The sequence below is a fragment of the Rhamphochromis longiceps genome, linkage group LG20 (genome assembly GCF_057381845.1).
Source record: "Rhamphochromis longiceps isolate RC_006_pf linkage group LG20, R_longiceps_female_GT1.1, whole genome shotgun sequence".
Taxonomy (NCBI): Eukaryota; Metazoa; Chordata; class Actinopteri; order Cichliformes; family Cichlidae; genus Rhamphochromis; species Rhamphochromis longiceps.
In genome coordinates, this window is record NC_140576.1 from 38426347 (window position 1) to 38442601 (window position 16255).

Consider the following 16255-nt stretch of genomic DNA (forward strand, 5'->3'; position numbering starts at 1 on the left):
GAAAAGGTGAACGATGGTCTCTACATGAATGGTTCCCACGGAAGCATGGAGGAGGAGGTGTGAGGCACACTGACCCAGCATGGCTGCCACAGCATCCTGCCATCAAGTCTCATTCATGGAGTCCCACAGGGATCAATATTAGGACCACTGCTCTTCATGTAACGTGTCAGTGATTTCATTAATTCCTATAATATTCTACACAAAGTAATATTAGCACAACTGATCTTTAACAAATGAATATAAACGAGGAAATGATCAAGGCCATGCCATGAAGTTGGAACGTCTGGAGGTTCATGCTGACAACTTTGGGAACTCTAAAAGGCATCCCGATGACTTCCTGAAGAAATGATTTAAATATGTTGCAGTTTTAAACAAAGCTCTTCTTCCATGTGAAGCTCTTGCCGGCCTCCAAGCCGCACTCAGTGTGCTGTGATGTCCCGACACCTTGACAGGACGCAGAGCTACATGAGCTCGGGGTAAACGCTTCCTCTGTGGGCTCAGGGTGACCTGCAGAGGTCCGCAGCTTCGGTTCAGCCCTCCTGGAGCTTCTCTCAGAGGCATTTTTGAGGTTCAAGCCCAGTTCGATCTAAACTAAGGTCATAAAATCAGACTTTCACCATCCTGCCTGCAGACACGTTCCTTTCTTTGGGATGGCAGACGTCTGTTTAACAGGAAAGCGATGAGTATTTCTCTTCATCATGTTCCTAAGTGTCCGTCCGGACCTGTCATGTGTCACAGACTGTGTTTGGAAAGGTCAAAGTTTACTATCATCATCACCACACTTTGATAACTCTCACCTATCACAGTTTGATTGGGCTCATTCAGAGTTACTGCTGGAGGCGTTTAAAGGCGGCCCGGTCCCAGAGGTACCCTGCAGACGCTCGGGTGGTGATGTGAGCACGGGCACACACCTGGAAGCGTGTGAGGGACGATGCTGCAGTCACATTTGCATCGGTTCACGTGTTTCCGAAGAGTTTGTGTGCGACGGCTAAAACCTTTGTGTTGGTCTCTACAGGCTGACCTGTGTGCGAGGAAGGGAACGTACCCGGATGCACATTAAAGACAAGAGCAGCGCCTGAAAGCTTCACGCCTGCTTATCAAACGCGCTGCGAGACCTGCGGTCGTGGACGCCGACCCACCTTGGCCCACCAGCTGGACAGAACAAAGTAGGTGTTGACGTTCTCCTCTCCGAACTGCTCGGCCACGTACAGCCCCAGGGAGCCGTATTTGTCGTAGATGTTCTTCTTGGTGGCGTCCACCAGGATGGAGTGGGCGTTATTGATTTCCTTAAACTTGTCTGCTGCTTCGGGGTTGTCCGGGTTTTTGTCTGGGTGAAACTTCAGCGCCAGCTTCCTAAAAACAACAAATAAAGAAAGAATCAAAGGAGCGAAAGTCTGAGCTGCTTATTCACTTTAAAGTGGGACACCTTTCACTTGCTTCTGTATCTCCGCAGCTTCCCTGATTATTGACACACATTTTTATTTCTGTTTTCTTTTTTTTCTTTTGAAACTGACACAGAAAAGTGAGAAACCCGTGGTTATTATTTACTCAAATTAAACAGAAGAATGAATTAAAACATGCATTTTCAGAAAATATATAAAACAGAGACTGAACAGGAAAAAGGAGGAAATGAGTTTAAACGATGTTGTGTGTCGGGATGAATCGGGTGTCATTTTCTGACTTTCCTCCACAGCTGTGTTAGAAACAGGAAAAACATTAAAGATGAATCTGCTCTCTGCTGTTTGGCTTTGGAAGGTGAAGCTGTGGCAGGAAAAGCTCCTGCAAGCTGACCCGTGTGTGAGGAGGGGGAGTCACAGACAATCCTTTCAACATGCTCTATAACCTTTGACCCTGGCTCCCTCTAGTGGCCAACTGCTGCACTTGTGTGTGTGCGCACGCACCTGTAGCATTTCTTGATGTCCTCTGTGGTGGCGTTCTTGTCGACCCCGAGCACGGCGTAGAGCGATTCTCCTGATGTGGACAGACTCCTCTGTCTCTGGTGATCCATGATCTCTCTCTCTCTCTCTCTGTGCTTCTCTCACGGGCTCGCTCGCTCACTCAGCCTCACACCTGTCAGGTAAACCCAGAAACAAGTTTGAGGATACGAGCCTTTCACCTGCAGCCTCAGTGTGTCCTTATCTCTGTGAGAACACAAAGCGTGGTAATGAGGTGATGCGGTTGCAGGTAGAGCAGATCACACCTGCGCTGCACCTGGGAAGCCGTCGCACTCGTTCCCGAGCTGGAGCTGAACTCAGTCAGGACTCTTACAGCCTGAAATTACCTGACGATGACCTGCATCAGGTCATCAGAGCTCTGTTTACACTGTCTGGGGGACAGGAAGCTGCTGAGCAGGGTTTGAGCTTTCAGAATAAGAGCAAGGGGACGGTCAGCTGGGACTGCCACCCTTTAACTTCCAAAAACAAGTGTGAGGCTGAGGATGAAGCCGACAGCCTGATCAGTTTAACCTGAACACTGAACACGCTGTACTCCATCATTTATGACTATGTGGATTTTGCATTTACAGTTTTGCTATTACAAGTTTTTGTTCTGTTGCACTGATGAGACTCTGGGACAGGAATGAAGTGAAGAGCTGGCAGATATAAGTGACAGGACCAGGCTGGCTGTGGGGGGACGCTGTAGTCTGAGTCGGGTGGAGGCCCGCAGGCCGCGCTGTGCGGAGGACAATCCAACCCTCAGCAGGCCGATGACTGTGAAACAGCTCCGCTTTAACTTGATCTGTTAGAGGTGACGGCATGTCAAACACAGCTCTCACTCCCAGGGTGCCCCCCGGGGAGGTGTGCCCAGCCCCTGCTGAGCACCCTGTGCACAGAGCTCCAACACCGTCGTTACATTTGCAGACGACACCACCATCGGACCCGTCTGCTTACAGAGCAGAGCCCTGACATCATGGTGCTCAGACCCGGGAGCTGACTGCAGGCTGCAGGGCGGGGACAGCTCTATGGAGGGCGGGCAGCACAGCGTATCAGCCGCTGCCATCAGGACACCGCTCAAATATCTGACAGCTGATCTTCCACGGTCACAGGTAGACACCGCAACCCTGCACTACAACCACTACAGTGTCATCACCAATCTGTGTTTATTCTTTTTATTCATCGATATTTTCTTATTTAGATGCTTATTTTATTTGTGCCTTTTTCTGACGTGCGTCACAATGTAAGTCCCGGTGGTGACGTGTGGTCGATATGACAAAGAAAGCAGTTCATTCAGAGTAGTTTGGTTCTGATTTTGATTTTAATATTTGTTTGCAAACATCAGCTGACGGTCTACACCCGCAGGTCGTCTTTCCTCCTGCTGTTGCTTTCACAGATACTGAGACGCTCACCAGACCGTCACACGGCGGCGATGGTCCAGGGAAAACCTGGATTAATATGAGACGAGCAACTTCCTGCTTCCCGTCTGTGAGCCGCCTCCTCGCGTCCACTAATCCGCTAACGCGCTGCTGCGTGCTTTAAGAGGAGAAAGGAATAAACGGTTAAAGTCAGGTAACCCAAGCTCACCTGAGAGCCGGCCGGGCAGGAGCAGAGGGGAGAGAGGTTTACTATCCGTGTCCTGAACTTGCTCATTGTGTTTAAAGCAAATCTGACACGTACGAGCTGCAGTGACCTGCAGCAGGTGTGCGCGAGTGCAAAGGTGCGTCACCTGCAGCGCTGCTTAGACTCAAAGATCTGAAACATTGAATCTGTACTGACAGTGCATCAAATGTCCAGGTTAGTCCTCTACACATACCTGGATCCAGATAAGCACTTCTCAGCTGGGCCTTTCTAAGCTCCGCCCCTGAGAAAAACGATGGTGACATTACCACAGAGATGACGCTTTCATACTGACGGCAAAATTCTGAGTTATGACCTCAAACTCGTAGCCGAGGGAGTCGCTGTTGTCAGAGTGGCTGAACGAAGGATGAGCCGAGTGCTTTCTTTAACAGGTTATAAGGAAATGATCGTCACGGCTTCGTCCATGCTCCACCTCTCCACCAGGGGGCGTGAAATCCCCACAGAAGATTCATTTTATTAATTTGCTGAACGGCCCCTTCGGTCAGCGAAGGGATAAAACTCATTCATAACTCCACCACAGGAGAATCTTTAAATCTGGTGCAGTCCTGACTGAATGAACGTGAGAGTGGAGAGATGCGAGCAGGTGCGCTCACCCGGCAGTGCATGAAAACAAATCCACCTGCAGTGTTTCTTCATGCTAATCGAAGAGACCACAGTACAGGCGGGAAACGGTGCATCTTCCTGCAGAGGATTGCACACTGGCCGTCCCGAGCAGGAACACCTGAGCTGTGAGGAGGCAGGTGTGCAGGGGGTTAGCAGGCTTAGAGACCACAGTAAGCCAATTCAACACAGACTGACGGAGTAGACTTAAATATACAGGAAACCATCTGCCCACACAGCTCGCCTCTCTGATGAGCTGTAACCACACACCTGACGCATGCAGCGCTGCTCTCTCCACAACAGTCCACTTCCACTCCTGAGTGTAAACGCCAGAGTAAAAGCAAAGAGTGGTGTGTCCTGCACACGTGCGACCCCGCACTGACATTTTCAAACTTCCTGCACATACAGCCAGTTCACAGCCTGTATATAAACGATGGAGGCCGCCTCCCTGTTGTCACCCATTGGTCTGCAATTTTAGCATTTTGGTCTCGGCCATCTTGGTTTAATGGAGTGACCATGGCTGCGTGCCAATTAAGAGACTGCACGCTTGAAGTACGCGTACTACGCACGGTGCGTGCTATGAGTACGAGAAGTGCGGAAGTGCGAGGCTTGTGAAACGGGACGGTCTGGCCTTCGTCGCGCTGTTCAGGTTGCCTAGCAACCATGATACAAACCGCGAGGCACGTTACATACAGCTTTGTGTGACAGAAATGAAGGAGAAAAATGTTTTGTTGGTCATTCATTTTTGTCATGACATCACTTTGATGAGGCTGAGACCACGGGACTGTAAACATGATTGTTGGGCTTCATGTCTGTGCTGAACAGTCATTTAAGATTAGCTAGTAAATAACAATCAGCTGATGTTGTTCATGAGACTAAAGTCATCTCACTGTGGTGATGTAAATATGGACAATATTATAGTATTGTCAGATTATTATGAGATCTATTAGGGGTGCAACGATACTCGTATCGATATTGAACCGTTCATACAGTGCTTTCGGTTCGGTACGCATATGTATCGAACAATACAACATTTGTAATTTATTTTATCAGCTTTCCTTCTGACGATGCTGTCTGTGTTGAGCGCTCAGTGGATCTGTGTTCGACTACTCCGCCTAGGCTGCACTGTCGAGCACAGATCCACTGAGCGCAGCGCAAGCTAGCGAGACAGAAGTTAAGGTCTCCTTGCAACATGGCAAATTGAGCCTCATTCAGATCTGGCCTTTGGAACTATTTTGGTTTTCATGTGACGTATGACCCTGAAGGTAAGCGCGTCATGGACTAAAGTAAAACAGTATGTTGGATGTGCCACGCAATGCTCAGTTACATGGGTGGGAGCTAGTGTGTTAGCGCAGTTAGCTCGTTAACGTGTTGGCCGTCCAGCCCCACGCACGGGGCGATCGGCGGTAGCTCGTTAACGGAGATTTGCCGTGTTGTGGCGTTAACGTCATTTCAGATTAACGCTGACAGCACTAGTGGGAACACAACGAATATGACTGCACATTTACTCCGACATCATCCTAGTGCAAAGTGGAAGCAGACAAAAACAACAAGCAGCATGCTACAAACTTTACCCGAGTCATTTAGACAGCCGTTAGCACAGGATTCTCCTTATGGGGACCTGATATGTTTAATATGCTGCTGAGAATATAGCCCAGAAGAAGAGTATAGTAGAGCTTTTATTTTGAAAGAGCCATTTCTCTGTAATAAACTCTCTTTTCCAAAGATGAGGGATTTCTCAGATAGATTTATTTTTTTATCCCTTTGTTGTTTCAGCAACATTAAATTTAAAAACTGTACTTTTGAGTTAAAATATATATTTATAATTTTAATAAATGACAAATTAAAAAGGCATGAACATTTTTTTGTATCGAAAAAATATCAAACCGTGACACCAAAGTATCGAACCGAACCGTGAAAACAAACAAAACAAAACAAAAAAATAAAATAAAATATAAAAAAAACACCCAGCACGCCCCTGCGGGCGGTTTATCCTTCAAGCTCGGGTCCTCTACCAGAGGCCTGGGAGCTTGAGGGTCCTGCGCAGTATCTTTTATATATATATATATATATATATATATATATATATTTATTTATTTATTTATTTTTTATTTTAGGGGTGCAACGATACACAAAATTCACGGTTCGATGTTTTTTCGATACAAAAAAATGTTCATGCCTTTTTAATTTGTCATTTATTAAATTTTCACGGCACATTCTGCACCACATCTCTGTGCGTTCATCATTTGTTTGAAGCCAGCTCACCTCCTGCAACCACTTTTCCGAGTATACGTGCTTCTCTTGTGGTTCAGACTCCTTCTGACATTTCTGTGGAGGTGGAGGAACATCACAGTAATTGCTTAAAGGAGCTTCTTCGACATCTTTAAGAGTTCTAAACAAATGTCTGTCCGCCTCCTGAAAATCTTATGTACGCAAACACGCGTTGCAACTTCTTATCTTGTGCGTGTTTTTTATTTTGACAGTGAATGCGCACCTGTGGACCACTTATGTGCAGCCCTGGTTATTTAGCTCGTCATATTGCAGCCACAGAAATTCTTCTGTCCATGAAACCATAAAGCTGCACTTTCTTTTTGCCTTATAGTCTGATTTGTCATAACTTCTCCGTTTTGTGGTGAGCTTTTCTTTGGCTGTCACTTCTTCACCCTGACCTGTCTTATTTGGCTCAGCAGAACTAAAATATATATCTGTCTGTGAAGGTTCTCAGTCATCCAGGTCATCGTAGTCAAATATAAATCCTGCTGCTTTTACACACTCACTCACATAAGCTCAGCGATTCTCTGCGCGATCAACCTCTCACATGTTTAAGCTGCGGGAGATTTCACTTGTCATGTTTGCATAGTAAGCTAACGATTAATAAGACGATGTCAGAGGAATTGGTGCACAAATTATCATCACTCACAGATCAGTGCTGTCGCTCTCTATACACAGTTCGCGCGATTGCAAAGTGAAAGCAAAAAAAACAAGCGCAAATTCAAACGTGATTTCAATATGTCACATATTGACAGTGGCTCACCGATGCCAATGACATAATTACCCAGCTACATTTCTGAAAGAATGCAAAAGCATTGACATATATTTTTCCTTCCTATGATAGCCCGACGGGCAGGGCAGAGATAGATTTTGGTAGCCAGACTGAAAAAATCGCTAGCTCCAGGACGTCGGGCTAGCGATATTGCGAGCCCTGTAAAGGATTATTCTATTTATTAGTCTGAATTAACAGTATTAGTAATTATCAAAATTATGTTTTTATATGTCTGCAATGGTTAATCCACCAGGATGAACAAGCTCTTTAATCTAATTTGTTTGTTGATGTCCAAGAATTTGTAAATTTAGAGTTGAAAAAAGCAGAAAAAAAAAAAAAAAAAAAAAAAAGAGTAGAGCATGTTATTATGAATGCAATATTCATGTTGTGCTTGAGTCATTTCTGCGGCTCAAATTTGGGTAAAAACATGAATTCAGTTAGCTGACAGGCTCGCGTTTATGACCGCTGATCTAATAAATCTCTCAGCACTCGATGCCAGTAATTAGAAAAACTATATTTTAACACAATATAAGCTAAAATATTTCATGTTTCATTGCTGACAGGATGAATGTACCTGCAGCTATCAGCTGTCAGACTCATACAGGCCCCACACATAGCAAACCACAGGTAAACATCACCTGTGCAGTGGATCAAAACAACAACAAACACGTGTAAAATTAAACTCTCTAACTTTCTATGGCACCAGATGGCCTCCCTATGCATCACCAAGCCACGCCCACCACACAGTCTCAGAATAACCAATCGTAGCACAGTGCCAGCTGACTGGAATTAACCAATGAGAGGAACCCATGCAGGACTACGTTGGTTTCTTTGTGTATAATAATCTGAGCAGAGCAACCAATTAGATTTGATCATGTTCAGTGATCTGAAAGTTAAACTGGCCACAAGCAGGAACAAACAGGCAGCGCTGTGACAGCACACGGTGTGTGTGTGTGTGTGTGTGTGTGTGTGTGTGTGGATTGCTGTAAAAAAAAAAAATATGCGAGGAGAAAGCCTGTTTGTAGTTGTGCACAGTGCTGAGAGGAGAACGACCCACGGCACAGTGAACACTCTCATGCTGTGTCACCATGAAGCAACTGCTGGTTTTACACTGAGGGAAGGAAGGAGATGCCGTTTGATTTTCAAAGATAAACCTGAGTAAAAACTGATCTTTGCACAGCAGCGTTTTAGTTTGTTGGAGGTTTAAACTGGATTTAAGCATAGAAACATCCAACATCGTGAGGTTTAACCGTCTCCATGCCTCACACAGGTCGCACACTCATCTGCAAACACAAAGTGACCCATCAAAGCTTCACAGGCGCCTTCAGTTTACACGAGGTCCTGAGCAGTGTTGTACTGGCAGCGTGTGTCGGGTTAACGAACACGAGTAAAGAGCCAGCCAGAGGATGGATAACGGCAGCAGCACCACCGGAATAATAATAGGCAGTAACAGACGGTCAGGCCTATGAATAATGATCATGAGGGTGTAGTTTGTCACAGTTTTTCTTATTTCAGTTTCAAATTACACCCCAGATACTCGAGTTTACCGATTCCAGCGTCTCCAGTGAACCTCGCGTATGAACTAAACTAGCGGACGGAAAGTCCACCTGCATGCTTCTGAAGAGCAAAACAGTTTTATGGTAATGATCTTATGTCAAAAACAAAACAATCCAGGAAGTCAAATTTGTCACTGGAGTACTAAATGAACCCAACTAAACAGGAAGTGATGTCAGTCCCTGTTTTGTTCTAAACAGTGGTATCGACTTCATGATTGTGTTTTCACAGCACTTACACAGAGTTAGAAAGAAAACCTCTGATCAGCTGATTCCCAGCGTTTTCAGGCGGGTCCGTGTCACGTATGTGCACTGGGTGCCCCCCAAACAAACACGGAGGTTTTCAAGACGCTAACAGAGGCAGAGCTGCTAAAGCTAAAGCTACCCAGAGGTCAGAGCCTCAGTATGAGCAGTGAAAGGGTCAAAGCAGGCAGGAAGTCCAGGTGAAGTCATGAAGCCAGCACCGGATATTTGTGTGGGTCTATAAATGTGCTGCAGCTGCTTTACCTGACAGACAGAGCTCGCTGGCTTCAGTCGTTACAGTGAGTCAACCTGCACATCAGAGTTTCTTTTCTTTTATTAAGAAAATAACATTTTGCTCTGAAGAAAATTTGTGATATTTGCTAAATGAGCCAAGAAAACCACAATCAGAGCATCTGATGGGTGAAGGAGACGAAGGCAGGAGGCGCTCTCTGGAGGGCGGGGCTTTGACCTCTCAGGTGTATGCTTCTAGAAAGACCGCTCTGATGTGTCAGACAGTCCTCAGTTGTCCTCAGATTACAGATGTGTAGTTACCAGATCATTCTGGATGTGTAGGTTCTTAAAGGAGCTGAAATAATGAGCAGAGCAGGACGACCGCAGTGATGGAGCTCAGCTCGCAGGTGAGGTGGATAAACGTCACCTCGGGGGACGCATCTGAGGGTGAAACCAGTGAAACGAGGCCTCGTAAAGAAAACCACAAAGACAAACAGACGGTATAATTCATTCATACTGGCTCACACACACACAGGGCTGTAATCGACAGCTGCAGCTGACTCAGTAAACACAGCTGCTGCATGAGTCGGGAGCCTGAGCGTTCACTTCGTTCAGCGAGTGTCGCCTACAGATCGAGCCACAGAGCATCATCTTCTCGCCGTCTGAGCCTGAAATCTCTTCCAGCTTTCTCATTTGCACAAATTCATCCACTTAAGCGCCAGTTTCTCCCACATCAGTGAGTAGAAACACAGCTGAGCAGCACGTGAATATCAGGTACGAGCATATACGAGCTGACCATGATGTCATAGCACGCACGGCAGAGAGCAAAGAGTTTCACCTGGAGGCACACAGGGGTGAGTCTAAAGGGGGGCACGGGATAATTTCAAGACACTCAAAACACTTTTCAGATAAAATGATTTAAAGAAATAATATAAAACACTGTTAATTAAATTTCACTAATATTTAAACAAAAATAAAAATGAACATGGGGCAGTAAAACCTGAGAGCTAACGTCCAATCAGCATGCAGTCAGAAGCTTCATCAGTGAGCTGCACACAGGAAGCATCAGAGCAGCTTTCTGCACACTCCAATGAAACACACAAACTGTCTGAACTTCACATTTTCAGCGATTTTCATGCGTTTCCTGTAAACGCCATGATGAATGACACACAGCAGCTGAGATCACACTGATCTGCTCGTCCAATCAAAAAGCACTCCAGATGAACAACGCCTCAACACAATTAACACAACAGCTCTGAAACTCTCACAGCGTCTCCTGCACTCAGGCAGCAGAGACGGGGAGGGAGAAGCAACTGATCTAAGGCAGGGCGAGCGACGCCAGAGGAGGAGGGAAGGTGAAGGTTCACCTGCAGTCAGATGACCTGCAATCACACGACTGCCTGCGATAGGATGGCCTGACGCAATCATGAGTCAAACCAGTGCCGTGTCTGTGTCACGTCTCTCATCAGGACGCTGCAGTAAAGGTGAATGTTTAATCACAGCATGTGACCTCTGACCTCATCCGCACTTTTATGAGATTAAAGAAACACCCACACAGTTTGAGGTCATATCCCCCTGTGATCCAGTAATGTTGAAACTGCTGCGTGCTTGCTGGAGAATCTTAAACTTGGATTGGCTCGGATGTCCAGCAGGGGGTGTCTCCTCTGCTCTGATTGGATAGAAGTCTGTGAGAAAAAGAGCCCTGCTTGATCTTCGAGCTCAGTGAATACCTTCCCGAGGAGTCTCTGGTCTCAGTCGCTGGTTTCTGACTGATGTTTGGTTATGGCCCGTTAGAGTAACAGAGGATGCAGGGAGGCGGAGCTAGACAATGACTGTATGAGCGTGTGGCAACACTCGCCCGATTTCAAAACCCCAAAGATGGCAGCGGGGAAAACGCTCAGATCGCGGGCTCACACCAGCTGACCTCACAGCTGCTAAGTCCATCTTTCACATACAGTCTGTTTTAAGTGATTCCTACAGATCATAAACGTGACTTACAGCTTCTCTCAAACAAAACAAACCAGACTCCGCCTGTGCTTCCACCTGCAGCTCTTCATACCGTGCCCTGTGACTCATCTTAAAAACCTCCTCAAAAGCACAGCTCAGGTGTGTTTGTGAGGAGCTAAAACAACCTGAGTTGTGGTTTTTAGCAGTCAGGACTCTGTGACTCCGTAACGTCACAGCATCTGACTTCCTTCCTTCTAGCAGCACAACGAGCATCTTTCCCCTGCCTGAGCCTGGCTCTTTCTTTTAAAAGGGGGTTCTTTCTTCCCACTGTCACCGAGTGCTGCTCACAGAAGGTTGTCTGATTGGTGGGTTTTCTCTCTGACAGCATGAAGCCTATCTAGGGATGGGTATCGTTTAGTTTTATCCAAACCGGTACTTTTGAAACGGTGCCGGTGCTTAAAGAATGGAGAACAAACTTGGTCCAAAAACCTCTCATGTTTTTATTTTTAGCAGTCTCTTTTTTTCTGCAACATGTTAACCAAGTTAGCCTTTTCTGTTGATACAACATACCTCCTTTGGTTGGAACCGGTGCTTAAAGAATGGAGAACACAAACTTCGTCCTAAAACCTCTCATGTTTAGCTGTTTTTTTGTAAAAAGATAACAATGTTAGCCTTCTCTATCACTCTATCAAACAAGAAGACAGCCGCATGTAGCTATGATGATGTTTGCTAGTTCACCTTACATGCATTAATGTAATAACGTGGTTAGCCTACTCAACGTAAATTACACACGAACAACATGAAGCTACTCACGCAGAGAAGAACGGCTGCTGCTGCATCATCATCCTCATCATTTCTGCTACACTGGCAGGGCTAGGGGCCAGGACTCTCCTCTTCGGGTTTTTGGCTATGCGTCACCAGATGTTTCATCAGATTCGAGGTGTTACCTCCTTTGCACAGTATCACCTTAAAGCACTCAGCAGGCTGCTGAGTTTGCATCTTTTGCCAGCTGGTCCCAGCTGGAGGATAATTTTAGGGTTTTAAGGGTCCTCGTGGCTCAAACTGCGTGACAGGAAGCTGCAGAACAGCTGATCGCAGGCTGGACCACAGGAGAAGAGGCAGCTATCAATGAGCGTTGACAGATATGTTAATTTTATTTTTAAATGTGATGCTCCGATGCTTTTTATCCATCTTACACACTAAAGTATATTAAACACACCTATCAGGTATTCAATAACAGCCCCACATCCAGCTCCTCTCAGCTGACCGCTAACTGCTGTGATATCACGTGATCCGATGTGAATGAAAGTCACATGACTCATCGTGACCACTTGTGTCAGATCTAGTGATGTCATCATCAGTCATCAAACAGAGACCAGCTGACTCAGTTAAAATTGACTTTAGGAGCCCTGATGTGTGCAGGTCATGAAAGATTTAAAACATAAACAGATGAAAACGCCTCACACCGACTCTGAGGTCACGCAGCAGCTGGCCAATGGGACGGGCAGATCTGCAGATCATATCTCAGAGACCAGGCAGCAATTAGAGTCCATCTGTGTCCCTGCTGATGAAACACAGTAATAGACACGACTCCTCCTCGTTTCACAGCGGATCCCAGCATCCTCCTCTGTCGCATACCCTTCACTACATCCATGAACCTCCTGCCTTTTCTCCTCCTGCCTGGCAGCTCCATCTTCATCATCCTTTGTCCAATATATCCACCTTCCCTCCTCTGCACCATCTAAGCATCACCTCTCAGACTCTGAGCTGTCCCTTTGATGGACTCATCGTACTCACTCCCAGTGAACACCTGAGCATCTTCAGCTCTGCTTGTTGCCTAAAGGTAATGGTGTGAACTTCACCAAGGGCCCAAAGATCCCAGTAACAGTCCAAGAAGCAGTAAAAGGTCCTGGGATTCAGGAGTGAAGGAAACACGGTCAGGCATGAATCTTCCTGTTAGGTTTTGGATGTCCTGCTGTTTGTTCAGCTGTGTGCTCATACTCGCAGGTGTCTGACAGCATGCACAGGTAAGGCTTCACCATTATTTATATTTCAAAGCTCATTAAGGCCAGACACGTCCCCCTACCCACAACACCAGGATGGATAAGGTGATAATATGCTCATAACTGATCACCAACCACTGCTGGTGGTGACATCACCCTGGAGATGTCTCATCTTCTTGATAAACCAAAACTAAAACACATCCTGCTAGCAGTTTTACTTCCTGTTATTAACTGAGCCTCTGGGATCAGCCTGAACTAAACGAGTGAGTTTAGGGAACTTTAGGGGGAGAACACCAGTGGGCACACAGCTCTGGTGTTAAAATTAATTTGACCTTGATGGTAACCAGGGGGAGCCAAAAAACATCCTCGGTTATATCCCTGAGAGGATCAGGAACATCATCCCGCATGCCCCCTTTTAAAAACCGTGGTTACGCCCCTGCTGAGGGGACAGGTGCAGCTCACGGTGTTGGCCAGTACCCACCTGCACCCCACGACCTGTAACCCCACCTGCTCCACACGGCGGCGACCTCTGATCAGAACCGACGGACCCACACCCCTCCCCCGTCCCTAAAGCCGGACTTATCCCGTTCGTCTCCCCTCGATTAGATCTGTCACATCTGAACAAACACTAACGAGGACCGGGAGTCCGCCCGAGCCCCTCACACCGGGCACCTAAACCGGAGCTGGCCGGTCACGGCCGGGGGCTCAGCTCGAGGTTAAAGCGGATAATCTGCAGGCGTGAGAGCAGCAGCATCCATGTTGTTAGCCCGAGTCTAATCCAAGGACGGCGGCGCGGCTAACGTCAGCGGCTAGCCCGGGCTTCTTACCTGTTCTGTCCCGGGGGCGGAGCGGCTGCTGGTCCTCTCTCGGTCGCTGAAGCCTGGCTCGACGTTTACAACACTATCATCCCACTTCCAGTCCACGCTCCGCCGCTAAAACATCGACCGGACACCGAGCTAACGGCTACACCGGGAGGGGGCGCGCAGTCAATCCGAACACAACGGCCGCGCGCAAACCCTCCCACTTTCTGCCCTGCTCGTTCCCGCTGACAGCAGGCGCGCTCACAAGCGCTCAGGAAGTCACGAGGAGCGGCCCGCTGTCTGAGCTTCTTGCTCCACAGGAGGCGCTGTCGAGCTCGTGGCACTCCGTGGAGCCGGGATAAACGTTTTACGTTAACCCTGTTTGTGATGGAAGCGTCGAGGCGGTAGATTCCGTCGTGTGTTTAGATGTTTTACATATTTCTTTTGTGGTAAAACCCTTATGCGAGCATTACGGCCCTCACAGCACCGTAAGCCGCCAGCAGCAGCCGCCTGATAGCTTCACCTTTAACATCACAACCAGCTGCTTCTTGCTCACTTTAATTACGCTCCTAACGTCTGCTGGAGGTTTTTTAGGAACTTTATTGAACAAACAATGAGTATACAACATATAAACAGATCAAGAATACAAGAGAACAGAACATGAACACACAAAACCAGGGGTAAAAAAAATTATATAAATACACGCAAAAATTCAATTTTATATACTGTTTTGAGAGCATTTTTGTTGGTGGAGGCTGATATTGATCCATGCATCCATTCGCTTCCGATTATCCTTTTCAGGGTCGCGGGAGCCAGCTGCCACAGGGCGAGAGGCGGGCTACACCCTGGACAGGTCGCCTGTCTGTAGCAGGGATAACAGAGACACTCTCACATTCACACCTATGGGAAATTTGGATTATCCAATTAACCTATCCCCACAAACTGCAAGTCTTTGGACGGTGGGAGGAAGCCGGAGTACCCACGCAAAGACAGGGATAGAACATACAAACTCCACACAGAAAGACCCCGGTGGAATTGAACTCAGGGCCTTCTTGCTCTGCGGCAACAGTGCTAACCGCCGTGCTGCCTCCTGATATTGATTTTATGTACAATTCCACATCCTTAAGAAAATGACAGAAATATGGTGGTCTGCTGGAGTTACCGTTTGAAAACAGGACCCATCGATTGGAGGACCTCCTGCTACAAAACCTTAACTAACTTAACATCTAAATGAAAGTAAAACTGAAGTCATTGTGTTTGGGCTTCCTAAAGACCCCGACCTTTCCTTTGATTTTATGGGACCCCTAACTTCCGAATGTACTTCCTCCATTAAGAGCCTCGGTGTTACTTTTGACAGTGCTTTTAAATTTGATAAACAAATCAGCTCCGTAGTCAAGGGAGCTTTTTATCATCTACGGATTTTAGCTAAAGTCAAGTCCTACCTGTCCAGGAACGATCTAGAAAGGGTGGTCCATGCTTTTATCACTTCACGGCTGGACTACTGTAACTCCCTTTATGCTGGTTTAGATCGTTCCTGCCTGCATCGCCTTCAACTGGTGCAGAACGCTGCTGCTCGCATGCTGACCGGTTCCAAAAAGAGAGACCACATCACTCCGGTCCTCTGCTCTCTCCACTGGCTCCCAGTTGCTTTTAGGATTGATTTTAAAATTTTACTGCTGGTTTTTAAGGTTCTTAACGATACTGCACCTCCTTACCTGGCAGAGCTTCTTAGCATTTACCGCCCCAGGAGATCTTTGAGGTCAGCAGACCTGATGCTTTTAGATGTTCCCAGGTACAGACTAAAGACTAGGGGAGAGAGGGCTTTTGCTGTGGCTGCACCCAGACTGTGGAACAGTTTACCTCCTCACGTCAGATTCTCCACAAGCCTTGGAACTTTTAAAACTGCTCTTAAAACTCACCTCTTCTCATTGGCTTTTAGCAAGGTTTAACTTGTTGTTTTAATTTATTGTTTTATCAGTGAGGTGTTTTATGTACTTGTGTTTTATTGTATTTTATATTTGTATTTTATTGTACAGCACTTTGGTCAGCCTCGGTTGTTTTTAAATGTGCTTTATAAATAAACTTGACTTGACTTGACTTAACTAACCAATCAGAACAGGATGTCTGTGTTTATGGTCAAAATCAGCGTAAATGTGATCAAACCAATTTGGAGTCGTGTTTCAGATGATGTGCTGGATTTATGAAAACTAAAATAACATTTTTTGTTTGGCAGCAAATGGCATTATTCCTATACTGTCACTAT

At 46.5% G+C, this 16255-nt stretch overlaps 1 protein-coding gene across 2 annotated transcripts in view; it reads right to left on the minus strand.

The window, feature by feature from the left end:
• dnajc5ab (DnaJ (Hsp40) homolog, subfamily C, member 5ab) overlaps nt 1-14222 on the minus strand; it is a 19760-nt gene extending 5538 nt beyond the window's left edge. For both annotated transcript variants that reach the window (XR_014909013.1, XM_085393372.1), the window contains exons 1-3: nt 14020-14222; nt 1902-2070; nt 1140-1353 (exon numbers count right to left, since the gene is read on the minus strand). Coding sequence is in view for 1 of the 2 variants with exons in the window: in XM_085393372.1 (XP_085249498.1) it covers nt 1140-1353; nt 1902-2008 (321 nt within the window). In the remaining variant the exon portion in view is untranslated. The remainder of the gene's footprint in view (nt 1-1139; nt 1354-1901; nt 2071-14019) is intronic.
• Nucleotides 14223-16255: the final 2033 nt, after the last annotated feature.